This window comes from Penicillium bovifimosum (genome assembly GCF_028826915.1).
Source record: "Penicillium bovifimosum strain IBT 22155 chromosome Unknown utg000002l_segment0_segment0, whole genome shotgun sequence".
Classification (NCBI taxonomy): Eukaryota; Fungi; Ascomycota; class Eurotiomycetes; order Eurotiales; family Aspergillaceae; genus Penicillium; species Penicillium bovifimosum.
Genome location: NW_026622711.1, coordinates 2,711,563 through 2,733,999, shown reverse-complemented (window position 1 = coordinate 2,733,999; position 22,437 = coordinate 2,711,563). Strand labels below are relative to the sequence as shown.

Sequence of the window (22,437 nt, the reverse complement as noted above, 5' to 3'; positions counted from 1 at the left end):
CACTGGGATTCTTAACGCGAAACCCCAGAGAAGGAAACCCTAAAGATATAGAAGATCTCTCATAACAGAAGGTCCAATATTTTCTTACCTCTAATTACAGCTAAAGATAAACACGAACATACTGCATAAAGAATTCAGTCTCGGCTGAGTCGGCTCCTTCCTCCATTGGGCTCGACTTTTTGGAGAACACGAAACTCTCCCAATATTCAATGCCGTAAACGCCAAGCGCTGTATTCCCTACTTCGTACCTTGTAGGCGAGGTTTGTGATGAATCCAGCTCGTGGCGACTGGCGAAAGTTGCAATCTCCACTTCGGTACCATGGATCCGCCTGCGGAACCGTTCCCCGGCCTCCCGGCCGAAGGAAGAGCGAGCCTTCTAGAGTTCTAGTCCCTTAGCGGCTTTTCTAGATGCACCGTATATATTAACTGTGGGGAGAACGCAAGAGTCATGGAATTTATTCGGAAATATCTGCAGAATACATGCCGATGCCAAGAGAGACACCCTTGCAACACTTCTCCCTTCAAGCAATTAGTATACTGATTGCAGACCACCCCCAATGGCACCAATCCGACCAGTACAAAATATCGTCATCGTCGGTGCTGGAATTGCCGGCATCGCATGCGCCTTAGCCCTATCCCGAGAGCTTTCTCCATTCGTCCCGGGCTTGAAAATAACCGTCTTCGAACGACACGATGTACTATCAACCTCCGGCGGAGCTATCAACCTGACCCCCGTCGCACAAAGACATCTCGCGCAACTGGGTGTGCTGGATGAGCTGAACCGAATGGGAGCCGAAGGCGGCGCAGACGTCGATGCGATTCAGCTTTTCTCCATGCGATCGGGCCGTCCGATCGGCTCCATCAATTTCACAGACAGCAATGGGAAAGGGTTTGGCGGATACAAGGGGAGAAGAGTGATGCGCATCGCGCTATCCATTGCCATGTTAGCAGTGGCGGAGCGGACAAAGAACGTCGAGATCATCTTCGGGAAAAAGGTCGTCGGCGGCAAGGAATTCGAGGATAAAGCCGTCTTGCTCTTCCAGGACGGTTCTGAGGCGGTTGCCGATTTGGTCATCGGTTGTGATGGCGTACACTCGGCTGTTCGAACTAAATTTGTTGACATCGATCGGCCAGCTGAGTACACGGGGCTGTCTTTCTTGCAGGCGACCATTGACGCGAAGTCCATCTCTTCGCCTGTCCATTTCCGATCGTCATCGCTCAACATCTCGCGACATGGCTCATTACTGGCAAGCTACTGTGACCGCGACCGGGAGCAAATCTTCGTCGCTGCTGTCGTGCCTTTCGTCCAAGAGGCTTTGACTCACTATCGACTCGTACCCGGTCAGGACTGGGCTACCAAGGAAAGAATTCGCTCTGGCCTCCGCGAAGAACTCAAAAAGCGCTTCGGCAAGTGTTTCATCCCGTGCATCAAAGAGATGATGGATAGCAAAGCGGACTGGATGCTTTATCCTGTATATCAAGTTCGCCCTGGAGGGCGCTGGTGCATGAACCGAGTTATTCTGCTAGGGGACGCAGCACACGCGGTAAGTTTCGATTCTGAGGCGCATTATCACATGGATGAAATTTCATTTCTGACTGGGTCACACAGATGCCGCCACGTGATGAGTCGGCTGCATACGCCCTGGACGACGCTATCCTGTTCTCTCGCATCCTAGCGCGCTATCGCTCAGAGCCTCTGACGGAGGCCTTTGACGCATACGAGACATTGCGTCGGAAGACAATCGACCATGCGTTCAAAGAGTCTCGGCGTATGTGGGAGCGAAATCGAGATATGGGGTTGATCGAGGGCAGACTTAAAGAGTTGACGTTGTATCTTCATATCAAAAGCCGGGCGACCCAACGAGAGGCTGCGTGGGAGTTTGACGCTACCAAGATTCCCCTACCCACGCCGGCTACATGTGAAGAGGTGGTATCGTTGAAGACGATTTTGAGCGAGAAGACTCTCTGATGGGAAATGGCTTTTTTATGGGATTGTGATGGAGTTTGGGTTGGCTTGCATGGGGCGTGTGTATTTTTGACTGGGATACCCGGTAGTTTGCTGCCTGTTTATGTGGAAATTGATACCTTCTTGATGCTTCCATGTTGTTGCTGGATTTCCAACCCATGTAGTTCGTATATGAGTCTGCAGCTGTATGGCTAGGACGCTAGGCAATAGTGATGCTATGATCCAGCTTCTCAATTCTTACTATGCCTCTTAAGTGTTCATGGAATACGATTGCAACAAAATGTTATTCCCTCATAGTCAGACAATAAACTAAGTCACGTCCTAACTAACTCAAAGATAACTAGAGGTTTCATCCCCTCCACACATCCGACGCGTCCAGCCTAACCATGGTGAACAAGTTCACCTAGAAGGTAAGTGTCTGACCAGCAGTGCCGACAACAGCAGCCTCAACATTCGACGACCCGACCAGGCTGTAGCTATAAGGAACCGACTTCAGGGATCCCTCCAAGGCAGTGTTAGACCCACTGCCGAAGTCATTATCATTGGAGACAGCATAACCATCGTCAGTGGAGTAAAGAGGCTTCTTGCTACCAACGAAGGCATTCGACTCAACCAGAACTTGGGCACCCTGGCGCGTATTGATGCCGTCGGCGACATTGAGGAAATAGCTGTTGTAAACATGGCCGGTACCGAAGCGGAAGGAAGGAGCCCGAGAGTTGATGTTGTACCAGTAGTTGTTGTTCTGAGTGACGCGCAAGTGACCGGTGTCCTCGGCGCTGTTGCTGTCAGAGTGTCCGACCAGCGAAGCCTTGTAGTGGTCATGGATGAAGGTGTTGGATACGGTGACGTAGTCGGCGGCGTGGGTGAACTTGGGAATATCAGTGTCTGGCAACTAGTCTCATTGTATATTGCTATCAGGACTCACATCGAGCAGACCGTCATAGTAATCCTTGTCGTGATCCATGTCGGACGACACATCGCAGTGGTCAATCCATACGTTGGTTGATTTCTCTGCGCTCAGTCAGTCTCTGTCTTGTTTGTCATGATGGAGACTAGAGCGCGGTGTACTTACGAACGCCAATGGCGTCGCCGTTATCGGCAAGCACCTTCTTCACACCGAGGTTGCGGATGATAACGTTCTTTTTCTCTTTCACCAAGCTATGCGACTTTAGTATCGGGTTGAGTCAGGATTGAGAGGCTAACGTACAGACCAAACCCGGTCAAGATGGCGTTCGCATCCTTGCCGATGATGCTCGTGTTGCTTCCCACGCGCACTTGGTCAGCGGTCTTGGTGATCGGTCCGCTCACAATGACTACCTTGGCGGAATCACCGGAGACTGCGGCTGTGAATTCAGCATACGAGGAGACAGTGGTGGTTGTGCCACCTGCACCGCCATTAGTGCCTCCATTCTGGCTCGCATAGCCAGTAGCAACCTAATTCAAAGATAAGCGACTGGCTTGATCGAACATTACTGGACAATTTGTCCAGGGGTGAATTGTGCTCACGTCATTGATATTTGCGCGCTTTCCCAGCAGCTTCGCCTCGTTGCTGGTTGGAGTAGGTGCTCCTACTGCAAGGCTGGACAAGCAGCCTAACAGGGCAACTGCGATCACGTTGAGAGGAGCCATTGCGGTCACGGAAGAGACTTTCTGTGATATATAACCTTATGAATTTGATTTTCCGATGCTTGGTCGGTGTGTGTGAATCTTGATATCGAATAATGAGGACATCCAGCGGCCAAACGCAGTCCTTTATATACCACTCAGCGGTAGCATGAGGCGGTGCATGCTTCATACTCCTGGCACAATCAGTGTGCCGTCGCCCTAGCCTTCGGAGAATTTCCGTGATAAAAATTCTCTTGCAGTCGACCCGAAACAAAGATTCACAGAGGTGGGAATGAGAACACTCAATTCTCCGACGCGCCAAGTCTCAAGGTGACACTCCAGCACTCAGGAGTCTACCCGGAGAATTGCCAAGATCAGACGCATACTGTTTTCCTATCCCTGAGATCCAACGCTTGGCACATCAGCCAAGGGAGTTCCTGTCTCCTCCGATGGACGCGAAAATTGCGGAGCAGGCGACATCGGGACACCCATGCTGCATGTAGATTGCAGATGAAGATGTAGGAGGACCACCTGGATGGGTCATATTCTGCTGCGTAAGGCGGGAGCAGGTTCTTGAATTGCTTTCAGAGCACTCTGCCGAACAATTTCCACAAATGAGTTGAAACAAACCCCTGCACGAGTGACGATTGTTGCCAGGGATATTGGGCTTCGAAACAATATGGGATTCTTGGCCCGCATGAAGCATCAAGGGTGTTGAATGTCCATCAATTGACCGACTTCATGGTATATGAAATGATCCCATCGTTGTATAGAACTGCTCGTAGAACGAATACTTCGAATATGGTGACAGCCAAGGAGAAATGACGTGATCGGCCTTCAAATGTCGAGCTGGTTGACCTCCCTGGTCTTCAGATCTCAGTCAAGTGACAAGAGTCAAGAGTCAACATCCCATCCAACTGTGATCCAAATAGATGCGGAATATTCCCCGCATACAATTCAGTTCTTCACACTCTTGTGGCTGAGTAACCCCTGTTCTGCATATTGCGGGGATTGCGGGGATTCGGGGATTCGGGGAATTCACTAAAACACCATTCACATCTTCCCGAGACTAGGACCTTTCAATCGCAATAGGCGGAATGACAGGGACATTTTCATCCGTCCCGATCGTGGACTTCGCTCGTCTGAGCGATCCCGTGACGAAAGATGAGGAGCTGGCGAAGTTGCGTGAAGCAATCTTCCTTGTGGGATTCCTATACTTGACCAACACGGGATTGGAGGTGGGAGCAGCAAGACACACAATATGAGCGGCCGGATTCTAATGAGAACTCGAGATAGACCTTGATTCATCACACACATGAGGCTCTTCCTGAACTGTTTGCCTTGTCGGCAGAGGCCAAAGAAGCCTGTAACATGATTAACTCGCCCTCATTCCTCGGCTATACTCGCCTCGGTGCCGAGACCACTGCGGCACAAACAGACCTCCGCGAGGTAAGAGTCTCTCTCTGGAGATTGTCGTATTTCTTACCTGCTGATGTTCTCAACCTTTCTAGCAATTTGACTTCGGTACGCCCGGGGCGAAAGAATGGACGGAGCAGGATCCTTTCTGGCGGAGGCTCGAAGGCCCTAATCAAGTACGTTCTCTTCCCTGGACGCTTGATGTCCAACACTAACTCTCGACAGTACCCTGACTATCCAGGGGCTCAACAGCTGGTCGAGGAATATATCACAACGACCGATGCCCTGGCGCAAACATTCGTGCGCCTTGTGGCAGAAAGCTTGTCCCTTCCAGCAAACACTTTCGATGGCTTCAGGGGTAACATGAGCCGCCTCAAGTTCGTCAAGTACCCACCCGCCGCGCAGAACTCCCAGGGCGTTGGTCCTCACAAAGACTCGGCTGGACTTTTTACCTTTTTATCTCAGGATAACACAGGAGGCCTTCAGGTCCTCAACAAGAACGGACAATGGATCGATGTGCCTCCCATTGAGGGAAGTCTCGTCGTCAACATCCAACAGGGCTTCGAAGCGATCACAGGAGGGATTTGTGCAGCCACAACGCACCGTGTCATTGTAAGTCCACTTTACTATCACTGAGGATCCTTTCTGACTATCGTTACGTTAGGCACCAACATCCAAAACGCGATATAGCATTCCATTTTTCCAAGCTGCTAGACTGGACCTGACTTTAGATCAGCTCAAAGAATCGGCTGCCCACATCGTGCAACGGGTTCCCACATCTGACGACCAGAAAAAGCGCGCAGTTGATGTGCCGAGTGAATTCCTTTCACCCTTGTATTCCTGCGTGAGTGGTCTCGTAAATTTTGTGGCATATGAAGCTAACCACTTGCAGTTTGGCGAAGCTCACTTGAGAAATCGCATTATCAGCCATCCGGACGTGGGCCGACGATGGTATCCCGAGCTTTATGCAAAGTATTCTCAACAGATCTTGAAATAGTATAGGAAATAGAGACGATTCTTCCATTTGTTCACTTCAATACAGATATTTAGTCAAGTTGTTGAAATTCAATCATCTTCCACTCATAAGTGGGCTATCTCTGACTGCGATTGAAGATCATTCGTCCATGTATGCCGCCCTCACGCAGTGTGATCTGCATACTGCATGGACTATCACCTCACTTCGAGTGTTCTACGCAGTATCCCAGCGAAATAAGTACCCGTACTGGGACGAGAAGAGCATACCCTTTTCACAATCGTACTGAGAATTTTCATGAGATTCCTGGGGAGCACCCGTGGACGACTGTAGTAGGCCTTGCAATAGCACGAGTGGTATCAATTGATATCATGGGGATTGGGGAGGCACACTGAAAAATGGGTCGAGAAAGAGGGAGTGTTGTGTAGTCCCTTCTGAAGAATGGCCTCCCGGCTTTTTAACCAAAATTGGACTCTCACAGAGGGAGTGAGGTTGGGAAAAGGACTGAGAATCAAACAAAGAAACCTGGCAAGGTCAAGTTGCGTGCTCCCGTCCTTTATTTACTGTGCCAATCCCGCGGGGTAATTGCCCACCAATTCCTCCACTCCCAACCATGTCCCAGATCAATTCTGCGGCCATTGAGGCCCTTCGAAGCAGACTAAAGAATGCAACTATCTATACACCCGACTCAGAGGGTTATAAAAAAAGTTTAATCCGCTGGTCGGACACAGGAACAAAATATGCGGTATGACTATAACTTAATCAAAAAGGGCCACAGAAACTGATTCATGACAGGGAATCGTAGTCCAGCCAGTTGACGCAGCTGATATCTCAGCTGCACTACTATGGGCACAAGAGAATAGTCTTGACCTCGCCGTGAAAGGCGGAGGCCATTCAACCGCCGGCACAAGCTCGAGCGACGGCGGTCTAGTCATCGATCTGTCGCGCATGAACCAGGTGACCGTAGATGTTGCGAAGAAGATCATCACCGCGCAGGGTGGCGCTACATGGAAAGAAGTCGACGAAGCCGGTGCAGTTCACGGTCTGGCCGCCGTCGGTGGCACTGTGAACCACACTGGCGTCGGTGGACTGACCCTAGGAGGTGGTTATGGCTGGCTGAGCGGCCAGTACGGCCTCACCATTGACAATCTACTGTCTGCGACCGTGGTGTTAGCCGACGGCAACATCGTCACAGCCTCTGCGACCGAGAACACCGATCTGTTCTGGGGCCTGCGGGGCGCTGGGTATAACTTTGGTGTGGTAGTAGACTTTACCTACCAGGCCTATGAGCAGAAGGATCCGGTATTCTCTGGCATCCTTGGCTACACGCCTGATAAGCTGGAAGAAATCATGGATGCGCTCAACGAGTCACTTGCGAATCCCGACGCGCGCTTCGGGGCAATGTGCATCTTTGCCTTGGGACCTGAGGGCGCTGAACCGATGGTCCTCGTCCTCGGTTTCTTCAATGGCTCGCATGAGGAAGGAGAAGAGAAATTCGCCAGTTTCACTGCTCTGAAGCCGGTCCTGAACACCCTCGACATGATCCCGTATTCGATGGTGAACACGCTGCAAAACCCGCAGGCGACTTACGGTGATCGCAAATCTTTCAAGGGAATTTTCTACGAGCCGCCGTTGGACCCTAAGTTTGCGAGGACAATCTTCAATGACTTCATGGCGAAGATCCAGGCTGAGGAAGATCTGACGAACTCGGCCATTATTCTGGAATTTACCGACATGCGTAAGATCTGCGAAGTGCCTCTGACTGCAACGGCACTGGCAAGTCGCAATCCGACCCAGAATGGCATTATTTATCTTCGATGGACCGATCCATCCCGAGACTTGGAGCATCGGGCTTGGGCACGAGGTATCCAGGCGAAGTGGAAGGTTGAATTGGATGCGCGGACCAAACATCAGGGTGGGGAGTCGAACGTGCCTCAGTATATCAATTACGCTGAACGTGAGTTTTCCTGATCGACAAAGTCACAAAGAGTTGTTCTACAGTCGAATGTCAATACTAACGAAAAACTAGCTGGTGACTCGGTGGTCAACAATATCTATGGCGGGAATCTTGAGCGTTTGCAAGGGATCAAGGCCAAGTACGATCCTACAAACGTCTTCCATAAGATGCAACCGATTCCAATGGGCGCATCTGTGGATGAAAAGCAATAGAAGTTAGAACGCACAGGGTTTCAGACAAGACCAATGATAGTTAGCCAAATTCGCTCTTTTTGTAGCAGACAAAGCGCAGCATTCGAAAGCATGTCACGACACGATGCCAAAGGCGCAGCTCAGAGGCAATAGGTAACAGGTTCCAAGGCGGAATGGCACGGCAATATCCAGACCCGCAGGAACCCCCACCAAAGGGGGACGGACCTACATCGACGGCCTCCAATGACGTCAGATTTTGAGCATCGAGTTCGATGGCCTCTGCGAGCTTCAGGAACAGCTCATTATTATTGTTGCGACGCGAGGCGTCGCCTTACACAGTACTTACGGCCAAAACGACCTCGGAGATAATTCGGCCAGAATTATTTCCCTCCGATTGGTTGTCGTACGTTCGGTTTTGCAGTACCTATTACGGATAGTTTGTCCTTTCCGGCCCAACTTTTATCCTACCGATTTTCCCCGTCAGTGTCACCCGCTCAAGAGGTCCGCTCCTGAAGTCATCCTGCTCTTGTTGCTAAAGGATAGGCATCCCGCAAAGACTGGGCACTTCTCGCTACTCGCGCAATGCCTATTCCTTCGCAGCAAGAGCAGGATGACTTCAGGAGCCCGCTGGACGTCTTTCTAAAACGGGCGGCGGTGGAACTTTGGAACCGGGACCGTCTGCGTGAGGTGGGATCTTCAATTCTGCGTATCATGGCCTCCAATAGCAACCCCAGAGCGGCGAGAGCCGATGATGATGTTGCGGGCAACCTGGCCAACGAGCTTTTTGTCTCGATTGGTTGTCGCATCATGCTCCAGGAGAATATCTGGACGGACCGCAGGCTCGTCAATGGCCCCTTTGCAACAGTCCGGGATATCATCTGGTCGGCTACAACTGTGGATGCGTTGCACACTCGCCCCGACGCTCTTATCGTGACGGTCGATGGGTACACGAAGCCGGCCTGGAAGACGGACTACCAGGGTCGCGCGTTACTCCCAACCCTGCCCGTTACGCGCACGTTCCTGGTCGATGGGCACGAATGCCACCGCACCCAGTTTCCCATTCAATCTTGCGTACGCCATAACCGTACACAAGTCCCAGAGCGTGACGTTGGATCGCGCCGTTCTCGACATCACCGACAAAGAGTTTACCTCAGGTTTACGATATGTTGCTTTAGAAGTGGACGATGTACGGATATCGTCAAACGTAAAGGACTTGTAAAAGATATCATTTAAAACATGATACCTTTTACAAGTCCTTTACGTTTGATGATATCCGTACATCGTCCACTTCTGCTAGTATGCAGGCCCGACTTGACGATCGCGAAAACCGTCTTCCCAACCATTGGCGGCCGCCGATTGTCGATGCTTCTCCGCTATGGCCATGGTGGCAACGAGCAATGCGAGTCGAGTTCAATCAGCTCGGGATCATGGGATCCTGGGATCCTGGGAGCTGATTCCCACACCCAAGGATGACTCCAAGATCCTCACCGGGAAGTGGGTGTTTAAGCTCAAGACCAACGCAGACGGCTTCCCTCTGAAGTTCAAGGCAAGATGGGTCGCGAGAGGCTTTGAGCAGGAGAAAGGTATCGACTACCAAGACACCTACGCGAGCACCGGCAGTTACACAGCGCTGAGAGTCCTGCTCGCCGTGATCACTCAGAAGCCATTGCATACCTCGCACATCGATATCAACCTCGCATACCTCGCTTGGTCTTTCCCGATGCCGTCTTCCAGGTCTGCTGGGTAGTGCATCACGATCCTCTCCTTGAGCACAGAGTTGAGGTATGCGAGGTTGATGTCGATATGCGAGTTATGCAGTCGCTTCTGAGTGATCACGGCGAGCAGGAGTCTCAGCGTTGTGTAACTGCCCGTGCTCGCATATCGATGACTCGTCTTCTCTAACACCATCTGGATCAGACTGAGTAGGTCCAGCAGGGACTGTTGATAGAGGGACTGCGGAAAGGAGCGACTGTGGAAGGTTGTGACGTCAAATAAGTCAAATAAAGTATATACCGCGTAAATATAGGTATTCGCCTACCATCTACATGAGTCTGTTCGCTACACAGGATTTAGAATTTGCATTCACCCTGCGTTTACGCTCGAAGGGGGGATTCGCCGGGTCTCCCGTTTGCATTAATCATTGGTCGGTTCACCAGGTCATGCTTACTAAATCATGCTTGATAGGTTGGGATAGGCGGAGCTGAGCGTCGCAGTTAAAACCCAAGACCATCGGGCGGCGGGAGACCTTGTAGTATAACCTCTGGCCGCAGTTCCGCAAGTTGGGGGTCTAGCGTTTGATGACAAGAGGGACAGTGAGTTCTTCGGAGTAGGTAGGTCTATCTTCGTACAATGGAATGTTCGATGGAAATGGATTACAAGATGGCATATAACACGGAATGCACTTGTGAGGGATCAATAATGCGGTATCGTTTCATCTAATTGCAGACTGCGCAGTGGGCTACCACAGGCAGTTATAAGCACAAAAGCTGTGCAGCTCGACATTTTCCCATTCACCGGCGTTAAGAAGCATAGCAATCCCCTCATGTTCCCCGTATTCGGCATGGCGACCGCGATGTACGGACGACTGACGTGGCTATCTAACTGTAACTAGATGAAAGCAAGTTAGTATGTTGAACAAAACAAGGCCTATACCCCGGATGGGGCACGAAGGGGAAAAGCAGTAGAATCCCTCACATGTATATGCTTCACTTCGCCTTCCAAAAGGCCCAGGCAAGGACAAGTAATCCCTTTATACCAGCCGATAGCCACAAAATCGGTGAAATGGCCATCGTGACCTTAGTGACCCATCCACCGACGATGGCGCCCACAAGCGTCAACACAAAGGCAACGACACGACGGTCTCGTTTCACATTCCTGATCATGAACACCTGCGGATCAGACATCAGATCACAAAGAAGACTGGTGATGACCACGGTCGGGATTTCATTGAACCCCAAAGCACGACTTGCTACAATCTGCCCGGCGGCCTGAAAACTCAGGAGAACAATCGGCACTTCTTGGTCGAACGGGGGAACTGCCTGGGATAGTTTGCTATCCAGTTTACTGGAGACAGCACCACCTTCAATAAGGCCAGCTGTGAGCAGGATCAGACTGGCCTGTAACATGAAGGACAGCATCAGAGATCCGCGTCGCCGCGGGCCCAGGAGGGAATGTATTCGGGAGAAAACGAATGATCCTAGGATGAATGTCCCGATGGAGGTGGCTGAGCGTAACCAGCCATATGAGCGAAGGTTTTGGTGAGATGTTCCCAGTCCGACGAAGACGGTGTTTCCTACGCAATGCCTTGTTAACGGATTCAGTTGAAATACATTTGTCGGGGATATAAGAGCTTACCTGTTTGCATAGAGACGAAGGTGTTGTACGCTACAGATGTTAGTGTTGCCACGATTGAGGGGACAGGATATCGGCCTTCCCTACCTCTGTATATCGTGCTGTCCACCAGTCCGGATGTTAGGCAACAAGCGTAGAGGAGAAGTTCGGCATGCTTGGGCTCGAGTTCGGCCCTCAAGGACGAGGAGATTCCACCGAGTGCGCCTTTTTCGGGGTCCATCTTGGGCACTGTCAATTACAAGGGTATAGAGGAAAGAAAGGCGAATAGCTGAAGAAGTGCAGGAATGCGCCGAAATAAGAACCGGACAAGCAAGAGGAATCTGTTTTTTTGTAGCAATTGAAGGACGCGTCAATAAACTATGAAATTCCCAATCTTATCCCCCGCTTCCTCAGTTGAGCTCCTCGATATCATCATCTCACCTAATAAATACACATAACGGAGACAAAGTGATGATAGCGAAGCTCCGTGCATTCCGATATCTCGCAGGATTCGAAGCGAGATTGATGCTGTAGCAATCACATGTCGTGCATATCCCCCTTGTCATTTCTGGTCGACGGAGCGCAGATCGCCCGACCTCATACTGAATAATTAGTCTCCGATGCACGCCTAGAATGCCAAGGATGACTCGGTGGAATAAGTGTTGGCGAGTTGCTTGGCGGCAAAGGCGCCCTCCTTCCGACCTTCTCCCGCGAATACAAGGTTGTGGCACAATATGTTCTCATGGAGGGTTGTTGTACGACCCGTTATGCATGATTGGCACAGCCTTGTGGCAGCCAAGAGTGTCAAGTTTCTGCACACTCGGAGCGCCGATAGCACGATACCCAAACGGTTGAGGCCAAGACGGAAGGCTCGATGGCACATGGTTATGCAGGGAGAAATGTGGAATTCAACCCTCCATCTCAGATTTCAGCACATCGACATCCAACTCCGTCATAACACCAAGTACAGTACCCAGACTCTCCATGAACCCATTGACAGAAACACGTAGCATCCGGTTGGTCGTCGCATAGTAGGTAGTCTTCAGTACGGTTTTGGTCTCCTCGGGATCGTGTTTTTGCTTCTTCTCTTGCGGCTCTGATGGGGATTCCACAGCCGGAGCCTCGAGGACAAAAGTCCGTCGCACAAACGGGGATAGTTCAGCGTCAACTTCCAGAGCGCGTAGAGCGCACGACGCAAGACGATTGGTAGGTAGGGGGAGGGATATAGTGCTGCGGCAATGCATTAGCATGGCTTGGTCTAGTCGAGGTCGTGTTTGAGATCTAGTTGATGGTGGGGATAGGAGCTTACAGAGTGTAAGGAAACTCGGGATTGGTTGCTTCTATGGCAGCCATGATGTCCAAAGTTTAACTGCGGGTGGCTCGGTCTTGTAATTCCGAGAAATCTATCCTCCAAAGCAGGGGGGAATAATGAATGTGGTTGGTGAGAGGTTGACGGGGTGGAAATTGGCGATGCTGTCGGAGTCTTGGAGAGCGCCGGCGGCGGGGCCCGGCGTGATCGGCTGAGTCAGCAGCTCACCTGGGTGCGAATTTGGAGCCGCTAGATGCCACCTTTGGCACAAATGTACACAAGGTACTCCGTACCATTGCACGACCGTAAGCGTTGATTCGATACACAGCAGGCTAGTGGCGCAGTGTGCTATAATTATATTGAAATGCTGATCTTCCGGTCTGAAGACCTTGGCAAACGAAAGACTTCGTGGAACGGTACATTGGCCAAGCGACAACCCCCTTGGAGATATCACCTCATTGCAGATCTCTCTCTCAACAAGAGCACAGATGCATGAAATGGAGATTGAAATGCATCCATCTACCGACTTATTCCATATCAGATGCCGTCTTGCATGAAGACAGGGTTCGCCATGCAGATTGGGGGTCAGTTTCCCATTGATTAACCTATATCGCTCAACGCGGGGGCACTGTAACATGACATGCATAATCTGGACCCTGATTTACACATCTGAAGATATAAATTGCTCGGCGCAGTGGATCCCATTGATTGATGGAAATAGTTTCGGCGCTTGCTCCGCCTCATCCCTTTGATCCTGTGCAAATATCTCTTGCTCATGAACTCAACTCAGCTGAGGTCATCTGGGATCAGTACGACGCGACGAAAGATAAGGGCATCCTGACGCCTTGGCAGGCAGTGGAATGTTACATCACCAAGAGAGCAAGAGCTTTTTGCCTGTGGTCAATGCATCTTGTCCTTGACGACAACGGAAAGACTTCTACAATTGGGATAGTATGTGGGTGTAGCAAAAGTCGCCGGGACATAGAGGTCGGGGATATAAAGGGGAGCGATGTCTTCGAGGTTTGAAGTGTAGCACAGGAACCATAAGCATTCAAACAAGAAGCCCTATCTATATCAAACTTCCAACCATGACTATCACAATCACCGTGGAGAAGGATGGCTACTACGAGGTCAATGGGGCCCGACAGGAGCCTACCGTATCTCTTTATGTGATTCCAGCAGCTTCCAAGTTGCGTCGGATGCTGAAAGATACCAGAGACCTCATTGTATGTCCTGGTGTTTACGATGGCCTTTCCGCTCGAATTGCCATGCAGGTCGGTTTCAAGGGACTCTACATGGTAAGAACTCTGTATACGTCCCTCACATCCCTGCACGCTGACATGGTTCGCAGACTGGCGCTGGAACGACTGCATCACGTTTGGGAATGGCCGATCTTGGACTGGCTCAGCTCCATGACATGAAGACAAACGCGGAGATGATCGCAAACCTTGATCCGTTTGGTCCTCCATTGATCGCAGATATGGATACTGGCTACGGAGGTTAGTAATCCACACCTTAGTATAGAAAAGACCTTATTCTGGACATGGGGCTGACATTCTTGCAGGCCCCCTGATGGTGTCAAAGTCTGTTCAGCAATACATCCAGGCTGGTGTGGCTGGCTTCCACATTGAAGACCAAATCCAGAACAAGCGCTGTGGGCATCTCAACGGCAAGAAAGTCGTTGGCCTTGAGGAATACCTCACCCGCATACGCGCCGCCAAGCTGACCAAGGATCGCTTGCACTCAGACATTGTCCTGATTGCCCGGACCGATGCGCTCCAGCAGCATGGATACGAAGAGTGCATTCGCCGACTGAAGGCGGCTCGGGATATCGGCGCGGATGTTGGGCTGCTCGAAGGGTTTACCTCCAAAGAGCAAGCCCGGCAAGCAGTGCAGGATCTGGCACCTTGGCCTCTTCTCCTCAACATGGTAGAGAATGGAGCTAGCCCTCTCATTACCACGAAGGAGGCGGAGGAAATGGGCTTCAGAATCATGATCTTCTCATTCGCCACGATCACCCCCGCCTACATGGGTATCAAGGCGACTTTGGAGCGCCTCAAGTCAGAAGGAGTGGTCGGCGTCCCCGAAGGACTGGGACCGAAAACCATCTTCGATGTCTGTGGCTTGATGGATTCTATGAAAGTTGACACAGAATCCGGAGGTGATGGCTTCGTCGATGGTGTCTAGTGGCTAGTGTTGTTATCGTATAGGGGTGCATTAGTTTTGTATTGGACCAGCAACTGGATCTTTATAGCTAGCTAGATCAACAAGTTGCAAGCAAAGATTGGACTTTCTATACTGTATCACCCAACTCCTGCCCAAAATCCAATTCAACCAGACATTCGCTTTCCTGCGGAGATGCCTCCTCGTCGGTTGTTTCAGCCAGGGAGGCCGGCGGCGCAATTCTTTTGACAACCTCCTTCTCGACGACAGCCCATTCATTCCCCTGCAGAACTTTGTACAAACACGGCCACACACTGTACTCGACAAGTCCCCCGAGTGTTTCGTCCTCCTCGATGCTACGCATGCTTTCGTCCCGGAAGGGCGTTTGATACTTACTGCACCAGAAGACATATGTGTCTTCCTGGCATTCTAGTTTATGCTTGAACTCGATACACCGTTTGAAGATGTCCAATAGTTGCCTCTTCCGATTCGGCGTGTCAGTGAGAGTGGATGGGGCGACACACTTGTCGACTTGCTCGAGATTGTACTCGCACAGGCGTTGCAAGCTTTCCTCCTCCAGCGACAGTATGGCGGTGCTCATTGCATATCTCCAATGGCGACTAATATGTCTGGGCACTTCGATAGTTAGAACGAGCAGTGACGACAATGTTGATCTTGTGAGCACTCACAATGATGTTTAATCGTCATGTCAGCCTTACGAAGATAGTTGCTTAGACCATAATCACATCCTACAGCAAACCGGTTCCAGAAGTTGCGGAAGATTAAGCCTGAGATGGCTGATTGGGTGAATTCCAATCCCTGATCATGCGTCTCTATCGTCTCTTCTGATGTTGGCCTTCTGCCGCAGTGACTGAACACCCAACGTTCAAGGTCATGGTAGAGGAGGCACATCTCTCGCTTGATATCTTCGTCTGTGGAAGTCTCTATTCCAGATTGTAGACCTGCTAGTGATGCCACGAGTATCCGATTCTCCTTTCGAGCCGCTTCTGCTTCTTTAACAGCCTCATCATGTAGTTCAGCCCTTCTGCGTGACTGCTCTTCCGCGAGGAGCAAACCCCTTTGGAAGGACTGTGCATTCTTTTCTGCAATCTTGATTTTCTATTTGGATGTTAGGCTGAACCTGTTGTAGGCTAGATTGCAATGACAGACCTGGTGGAGGCTGTTGACGTCGTCGCACATAGCCTCATGATCTATACGACCTAGTCATGTTAATATACCCACCCTCGGTATTAGGAAGATAGACAAACCAATAGTGATAGGTCCATTTCTCACATGTGAGTCTGGAAGTGTCTCTCTTGCCTCGTCAGGCCCGGAGTTATCTAAACCCCACATGGTGTAAATATATGGTTCGGTGTGAGAAGTGAGCATTTGGTCAGAAGTGACAAGGTGAGATGATTTGGTTTTAGCTTATGGTAGACTTTCACTCGATGACAGCACAATTATCATTGCTGGTAGATTTCTCCCTCGTCCGACGCCGATTGTGGCTTCGGAACAAAGTCAATGATATCAAACTTGCGAAATGAACGAGCTTTTATCTGAAGTATTTTCCGTCAATCATTCTATCCCTTGAACGTTCATATTTCCATTCGCGAGATCTCCATATATAATTTGGGAGGTGCAAATGCAAAATGGCGATCAAAGAGGACCGACCGAAGCTCATAGTGGGTATCGACTTCGGGACAACCTTCAGCGGGTAAGAACATACTGTCTCGAACTTGTATGAGATAAGCTGTCAAGCTGACTTCCACAGTGTTGCCTGGGGGTTGGAAGATAATCCCGATAGTATTGATCTCATTCAGACATGGCCAGGTGGTGGTAACAGTGAGTCTCGTAACGGAGCTGGCAAGCTCATCAAACTGACCGTCTACCAGCCACAAGCCAGAAGGTTCCGACCCTGTGTTCATATAAGGACAACAGGCTGATATGGGGCTACCAAGCTGATCTGCCACGCTGCCCGGGAGAGCAACAACAACTCATCCGAGGAGTTAAGCTTCTGCTAGACGAAAGTCAGCAGTTTCGGTATGCACCTGCTGTCAACTCGCGGGGGATTATCAAAGATTTGAACGTGACACCACTGGAGGTCGCCGGTGACTACTTAGGCAAGCTGGTAGCCCATGCTCACGGAATCTTGAGACGGCGGTTTGGATCGGTACTGGGAACAATGGACTTGCAATACATCCTTACTGTGCCCGCTGTGTGGTCGGACAAGGGTAAGGACACTACTATGCGGGCAGCGCTTTTGACTGGTATCTCACCCACCAGCCTGACTCTCTTATCCGAGCCCGAAGCTGCTGCGGTTTGTGCCATCCGGACTATTCGACCGAATTCTATCGCGGTAAGGGACTTGCCGAACTGATAATACTGGATCATATATCTAATAAGATTACAGAAGGATGACTGTATTATTGTCTGTGATGCTGGAGGTGGAACGGTCGTGAGTATCACTTTCTCCAATGTCACCGCATGAATCACAGTAACCAGTCGTGATAGGATGTCATTACCTATCGCGTCAAGCAAACCGAGCCATTCAGAGTCGAGGAAGCCACAAAGGGAACTGGTATGTATCCTATACCTATATTTGTCTCCATGTCTGTCTAACGGTCTCCAGGTGCTTTATGTGGCTCAGTGATGTTAGACGAGAGGTTTGATGCCCTCATCAAAGAACGCGTTGAGAGATCATCAGGTCAACCTCTTCCCGATGGCCCTGCAAGAACCGCTAGACAATATTGGCAGGACTACGTCAAGCCAAGCTACTCCGGTCCTTCTGACGAGGATGATTTGTGTGAGCTAGGATATTTTATCCCATTGCCTGGGGTTTCTGGGATCTCTAACGTCGACCAAAGCAAAGGGTACTTATATCTCGATGGGTATGTATAGCGTCTGAAACCTCTTTTTCAAACTTGCCCCTTGGCACACTAACCTGGAAACAGGGGCCAGGTTCAGGGTATTTTCGACCCAATAATGAAAGAGATTGAAGATCTAGTGGCCGACCAAAAGAAAAGTGTCGAGAAAGATGGCTACACAATTAAAGTGAGTGTCAACAGAAGGAAATGCCCGACAGCATCTGAATTGATTATGCATAGGCCATTGTTCTCGTGGGAGGTCTTGGAGCCTCGGCGTATCTCTTTAAGCGCCTAGAGGCTGCATTCAGCGGCATTGAAATCATGCAGCCCCAAAATGCGTAGGTCCCAATATCTTCCTGCCAAGTCTACATACTGATACTAATTTAGGTGGTCTGCTGTTGCTCGGTATGTCTCTATGGAGGATCCTTCGCTGGTATGTTGCTTATTAAAACTAGAGGTGCTGTTATTCGAGGCCAAGAAGGCAATCAGGTAGACAGTCGCATTGCCCGATGTAGCTACGGTATCAAGACTCGGATCCCATACGATTGCAATAAGCATACAAACAATGGGACGGTTGCATGGTGTCCTTTTGAGGAGAAGTGGAAAAGGGATGGACGCATGGACTGGTTCATCCGAAAAGTGAGTATCCACGTGCCCTGGGGGTTGAAGTGTGATGGGTCATGGTAATGCAAGCATGGCCCCATGAAGTGCTGATTCGAATCGTCTTTCAGGGGGAACCAATATCCGAGTCTGAGCCGATCAAGTTTGATTTCTATCGTGTGGTTGCTACGACCAATAGCTCTCTGGTGTTTACAGAGCACTTACTTTTTTGTCTGCAACCCACAGCTCCCGGGTGGATAGACTCCAGTACGTCTCCCATGCCTTCAACATTTGCAGGACGCATTTTGCTAACTTCAAAAGCGGTTACAACGCTGTGCGAAGTAGACGCGGATCTTAGCAGAGTCCCAAGAGAACTTTTTGTGAAGAAAACGAACTCGAGGGGGCAACACTTCTACCAGATCGATTATAAGTTGGTTTTAACGCCAGCATCCGCATCGTTGCTGTTTGAACTGTATTTCAATGGCGTGTCCTATGGAAGTGTAAAATCTCGCTACTGAAGTATGGGGGCAGATGGCTAAGATAAGGTGCATTCTGCCATAGCTGGTAAAGCGAGAACAACCCGACTGGCGAGAGCCTGCCCAGGTGCTTGCTTGATGTTAGCTTTGAGATGGCGCCCAGGACAGGGATAGCTAGAACAATCAAGTCCAGATATTTGCTTATACTTGGGACTATACAAAGTAATACTAGCTAAATCCTCGTAAATCAGAACAGCAGGGCATGTTGACTAGCTACGACTGAACGAGCTTTAGCATTGCAGACGATGCACAAAATGTTGATAGCCTTTGGGCTCAGGGATACCAATTTGTTTGTTTGGATACTCAGCTTTCCTAGCCACCATTTCTCCGCCGATCCAATACCAAGTGATGCAAAGTGATTTCAGTCATCTCTGCTGCCCTTGAAAACGGCCAAACGCTGCAAGCCCGAGCCCTGCAAAGTCTCCAAAGGAGCAACAAACGCCATCTGAGCCCACGAGAAGACCTGATTTCTTCCACCATAGATGAAGACCTCGAAGCGACCGACAAAAGCACCATCCACCCACACACGGCTTCCTGCTGCCTGATTTGTAGAAATAGTAATCTGAGCTTTGCGGGGAATCTTCACAACTTCGTGGCTGGAGCTAGTCTGGTTCGTCCAAATACGTCCGGGCTGGTCTTCCTCGAAGCCATCAGACTGGGCAACAGAACGAAGAGGATATGGCCATCCATCAGAAACAAAAGTCAGTTCACCATCTGAAGACAATTCAAGCAGGGAATCAGATGACTGCAGCGAGAAGGGACCTGTGACGTCTAGTTGCAGTGTATAGTCCATGCCCTTGCTGCCGTAGCCCAGGTGTTGTCGGTCCTGGGTCGAGCGAACATCGGACGCCTTCCATGACAGTAAAGCCCCTGACCTGTGGCGTCCTTCTCCCGGTAGTCGTCGGTCGAGGTTCTGCCCTACGCCTTGCGATGCCAACTGCGCGATGGATTTGTCCAGGCTTCGTTCGTCCAAACGCGGTCCACGGTTGCCAGACCACGCCCGGGAAGCGACAACGGGGATTCCATCGCGAATCGCATAGTATGCTTCGAGTTGGGTAGTGGCATCTGGACCACTGTCATTCCAGGCAGCCAAGAGAGCACCAGGGACAGCCTTGGCATCCGGCTGTTCGGTCGTGTTCACCGGATTATGAAGCTCTGGGGTCCACTGCCACCCGGCACGGTCGGCGAAGTTGAGAACGCGGGTATTGTTGAAGAATTGGGGGTATGGGGCTGGGGTGATGGGGACGTGGTTACTTTTCAGCGACATATAGGCCCACCAATCCTCAGAGTTGATGACCTGGTAGCCGTTGCGGGCGAGAACAACAGGGTCTGATTGCCCATACTGCCAGTGTTGAATGACCACATCCTTATCGATGGTTATATTTGAGGGTTCATATGTTCCCCATATGCGCACACTTTTCCCCGACGTTTCTTTCACAAAGTGGGCCATCTCGTTCACAAACTCGACATAGTCATCCGCAAGCGTGGCGTCATACTCATCGGCGCCAATATGCACCTCCTTCGTGTGGAACCAAGGGAGGAACTCGGCCCAGATGGATTTCATCAAAGGAACGGTATCCGGATGGGTCAGGTTGAGCAAATCTTTCGAATCCAGCGCGAGCTCGGGTCTCCACTTGGTAACTGTCAAGCAGTGACCAGGACTCTCGATCTCCGGAATCACCGTCACACCTCGCTGAGCACAGTGATGCTGGAAATCATCGAACTCAGCGCGAGACAGCGTTTCGTTGGCACGCTGGACAAGAGGCCGCAGAGCCGGGTCTTCGGGGTGCAACGCGAACTGCGAGTAGACCTTGTCCCAGGTGACGTTTGGTCCGCGACTCAGTGGGTAGTTGTCGGTCGCATGGTAATGGAACTCGGACATCTTGAAAAAGGAGGCATAAGTGCACAAGTCCTTCAAGAATTCCAGCGAATACCATTTGCGACCAGCGTCCAGCAAAAACCCTCGAGTCGGATAAGCTGGGGCATCTTCCACGCGACCGGCCTTTATGGACGAGCGCGTTAAAACGAGCTGCTGGAGAAGCGTTCGCGTCCCCCACCACATGCCTCGAGCCCCAGAACCTCGGATAAACACGCGATCATCCTTGACGTCCAGCTCATATCCTTCTTCTGTTTCAAGTCCGTTCTCGTAGGTGAATTGGGCTGAGTGCTCCGAGCGACCGAGAAATATGCCCGACGCGTGTTTGGGGAATCGGTCGACGGTGCGGAGTTCCCAGGAGCTATTCGTCAGCTCCTGCAAGTCATTGCGAAACGTGTTGGCGAAGTCGGATGCCGAGGGTGGAAGCAGTGTCAGACCATTCTGGTCCTTCCAGCTTGCGAAATCTGCATCCAGATAGATTGTCCGGTCGGTCGTCTCTAACGAAAATCCTCTGTTGTGATCTGGGCCTGTTTGGTCAAAATGCACTGGGGGCAATGTCTGCACCGCAGACGCGACTGCAGCGAGGGAAACAACAATCCACTTCATATCTGGTCATTCTGACTTGTTTTGGCACGATCCGATCCTTTTATGCAAAGCAAGGGATTGCCATACTGTCACGCTTCAGATGGCAGCGTTACATCCCTATCGCGATACCAGGGGCGCGTGGGGCCCAGCATTACGGGAGTCTCCGAGTCTCTGTGGGCCATTAACATAGGACAATATTTGGCCAGAATGTAGCCATTTTTTCACGGGATTCAAGATTTGAACGCCACAGCGACTTGTGGCAGCCAAGAGATTCAGAATACTTCTAAACTACGCTATGTTCTACACAGATGGATCCTACATTCGTCGTACCTGGGCCGAAAAGGGGAGTGCGGGGAAGCGTGGAGTATTCCCGTGGGGGTGCCGTGGGGTATGTCCGAGCGATTGCAAGGTTCAGATACATATTGGATTTGGTGGACTAGTGGTGTCGCGTGTGGATTCCATCAGGATCACGGTTGCAACGTAGATTCACCACTGCGTAATCCTACGTATCATTCATTCTTCACAGCTGTGACTGCGACTTGCGAGCTGGAACGTGGAACCACGACTCAACAAAGTCCACACGGTTCCCGAAGGCTGATCCCGCGGCTTATCATTGCAATGACATGGACGAACTCGAAATTGGAGGACCACTCCTTCGGATGTGTCAATTTCATTGACAAACACAAATATTTATTTCAATTCGAGATAGCGGAAAATAACACTCGCTACCTTATATCAGAATGGAACAAGGTATACAAGAACCAGAACCTTTAGGTAGCTTGTACTACGAAGTCCCTACTGTGGGCGGCAAGGCTGGCCTGCATATGGCTGAGTGAATGGACAGAATTGAGTGAAGGTCATTACCATATCCAGCCTCCCGATTGTCCTGAAGCCGTAAGGCCCGCCACGGTAAAGGCTGGTTATGACTGAGAAGATATGCGTGGGTAGGGAGAAGGAAAGAGGAAGACACGTTTTAGAGGATGAGAGAGGACGAGAGAAGATGAGAGAGGACGAGAGAGAGGGAGAGAGTGGAAGAGGGAGAAAGAGAGAGAGGATGAGAAGTGAA

General features: G+C 50.6%; 11 protein-coding genes across 11 annotated transcripts; 6 read left to right on the top strand and 5 right to left on the bottom strand.

Moving 5' to 3' along the window:
* Positions 1-557: 557 nt before the first annotated feature.
* N7515_002221 (FAD-dependent oxidoreductase) lies at positions 558-1,969 on the top strand (the record flags this gene model as incomplete). The annotated part of the gene is made up of 2 exons (XM_056662965.1): positions 558-1,544; positions 1,610-1,969. 2 exons carry the CDS (start codon positions 558-560, stop codon positions 1,967-1,969), a joined length of 1,347 nt encoding a protein of 448 aa, XP_056525078.1.
* A 400-nt stretch (positions 1,970-2,369) lies between these two features.
* On the bottom strand, positions 2,370-3,595 carry N7515_002220 (pectate lyase family protein; the record flags this gene model as incomplete). Its single annotated transcript, XM_056662964.1, has 5 exons — positions 2,370-2,834; positions 2,892-2,977; positions 3,039-3,124; positions 3,174-3,376; positions 3,473-3,595. 5 exons carry the CDS (start codon positions 3,593-3,595, stop codon positions 2,370-2,372), a joined length of 963 nt encoding a protein of 320 aa, XP_056525077.1.
* Positions 3,596-4,668: 1,073 nt separating this feature from the next.
* On the top strand, positions 4,669-5,984 carry N7515_002219 (isopenicillin N synthase family dioxygenase; the record flags this gene model as incomplete). Its single annotated transcript, XM_056662963.1, has 6 exons — positions 4,669-4,809; positions 4,868-5,020; positions 5,083-5,163; positions 5,213-5,599; positions 5,652-5,831; positions 5,880-5,984. The coding sequence occupies 6 exons, from the start codon at positions 4,669-4,671 to the stop codon at positions 5,982-5,984; spliced, it is 1,047 nt and encodes a 348-aa protein (XP_056525076.1).
* A 589-nt stretch (positions 5,985-6,573) lies between these two features.
* Positions 6,574-8,129, top strand: N7515_002218 (FAD-binding oxidoreductase; the record flags this gene model as incomplete). Its single annotated transcript, XM_056662962.1, has 3 exons — positions 6,574-6,705; positions 6,756-7,917; positions 7,990-8,129. 3 exons carry the CDS (start codon positions 6,574-6,576, stop codon positions 8,127-8,129), a joined length of 1,434 nt encoding a protein of 477 aa, XP_056525075.1.
* A 561-nt stretch (positions 8,130-8,690) lies between these two features.
* Positions 8,691-9,283, top strand: N7515_002217 (uncharacterized protein; the record flags this gene model as incomplete). Its single annotated transcript, XM_056662961.1, has 2 exons — positions 8,691-9,179; positions 9,263-9,283. 2 exons carry the CDS (start codon positions 8,691-8,693, stop codon positions 9,281-9,283), a joined length of 510 nt encoding a protein of 169 aa, XP_056525074.1.
* Positions 9,284-10,813: 1,530 nt separating this feature from the next.
* N7515_002216 (YoaK family protein) lies at positions 10,814-11,679 on the bottom strand (the record flags this gene model as incomplete). The annotated part of the gene is made up of 3 exons (XM_056662960.1): positions 10,814-11,400; positions 11,463-11,492; positions 11,547-11,679. The coding sequence occupies 3 exons, from the start codon at positions 11,677-11,679 to the stop codon at positions 10,814-10,816; spliced, it is 750 nt and encodes a 249-aa protein (XP_056525073.1).
* Positions 11,680-12,346: 667 nt separating this feature from the next.
* N7515_002215 (CTAG/PCC1 family protein) lies at positions 12,347-12,791 on the bottom strand (the record flags this gene model as incomplete). Its single annotated transcript, XM_056662959.1, has 2 exons — positions 12,347-12,668; positions 12,748-12,791. 2 exons carry the CDS (start codon positions 12,789-12,791, stop codon positions 12,347-12,349), a joined length of 366 nt encoding a protein of 121 aa, XP_056525072.1.
* Positions 12,792-13,835: 1,044 nt separating this feature from the next.
* N7515_002214 (isocitrate lyase/PEP mutase family protein) lies at positions 13,836-14,934 on the top strand (the record flags this gene model as incomplete). Its single annotated transcript, XM_056662958.1, has 3 exons — positions 13,836-14,045; positions 14,099-14,246; positions 14,312-14,934. The coding sequence occupies 3 exons, from the start codon at positions 13,836-13,838 to the stop codon at positions 14,932-14,934; spliced, it is 981 nt and encodes a 326-aa protein (XP_056525071.1).
* A 106-nt stretch (positions 14,935-15,040) lies between these two features.
* N7515_002213 (uncharacterized protein) lies at positions 15,041-16,263 on the bottom strand (the record flags this gene model as incomplete). Its single annotated transcript, XM_056662957.1, has 4 exons — positions 15,041-15,546; positions 15,600-16,029; positions 16,081-16,130; positions 16,179-16,263. 4 exons carry the CDS (start codon positions 16,261-16,263, stop codon positions 15,041-15,043), a joined length of 1,071 nt encoding a protein of 356 aa, XP_056525070.1.
* A 296-nt stretch (positions 16,264-16,559) lies between these two features.
* Positions 16,560-18,892, top strand: N7515_002212 (Hsp70 family protein; the record flags this gene model as incomplete). Its single annotated transcript, XM_056662956.1, has 12 exons — positions 16,560-16,624; positions 16,682-16,752; positions 16,803-17,266; positions 17,321-17,365; positions 17,422-17,488; positions 17,540-17,798; positions 17,862-17,961; positions 18,015-18,112; positions 18,162-18,179; positions 18,230-18,413; positions 18,506-18,641; positions 18,696-18,892. 12 exons carry the CDS (start codon positions 16,560-16,562, stop codon positions 18,890-18,892), a joined length of 1,704 nt encoding a protein of 567 aa, XP_056525069.1.
* A 379-nt stretch (positions 18,893-19,271) lies between these two features.
* On the bottom strand, positions 19,272-21,392 carry N7515_002211 (beta-N-acetylhexosaminidase; the record flags this gene model as incomplete). Its single annotated transcript, XM_056662955.1, has 1 exon — positions 19,272-21,392. One exon carries the CDS (start codon positions 21,390-21,392, stop codon positions 19,272-19,274), a length of 2,121 nt encoding a protein of 706 aa, XP_056525068.1.
* Positions 21,393-22,437: the final 1,045 nt, after the last annotated feature.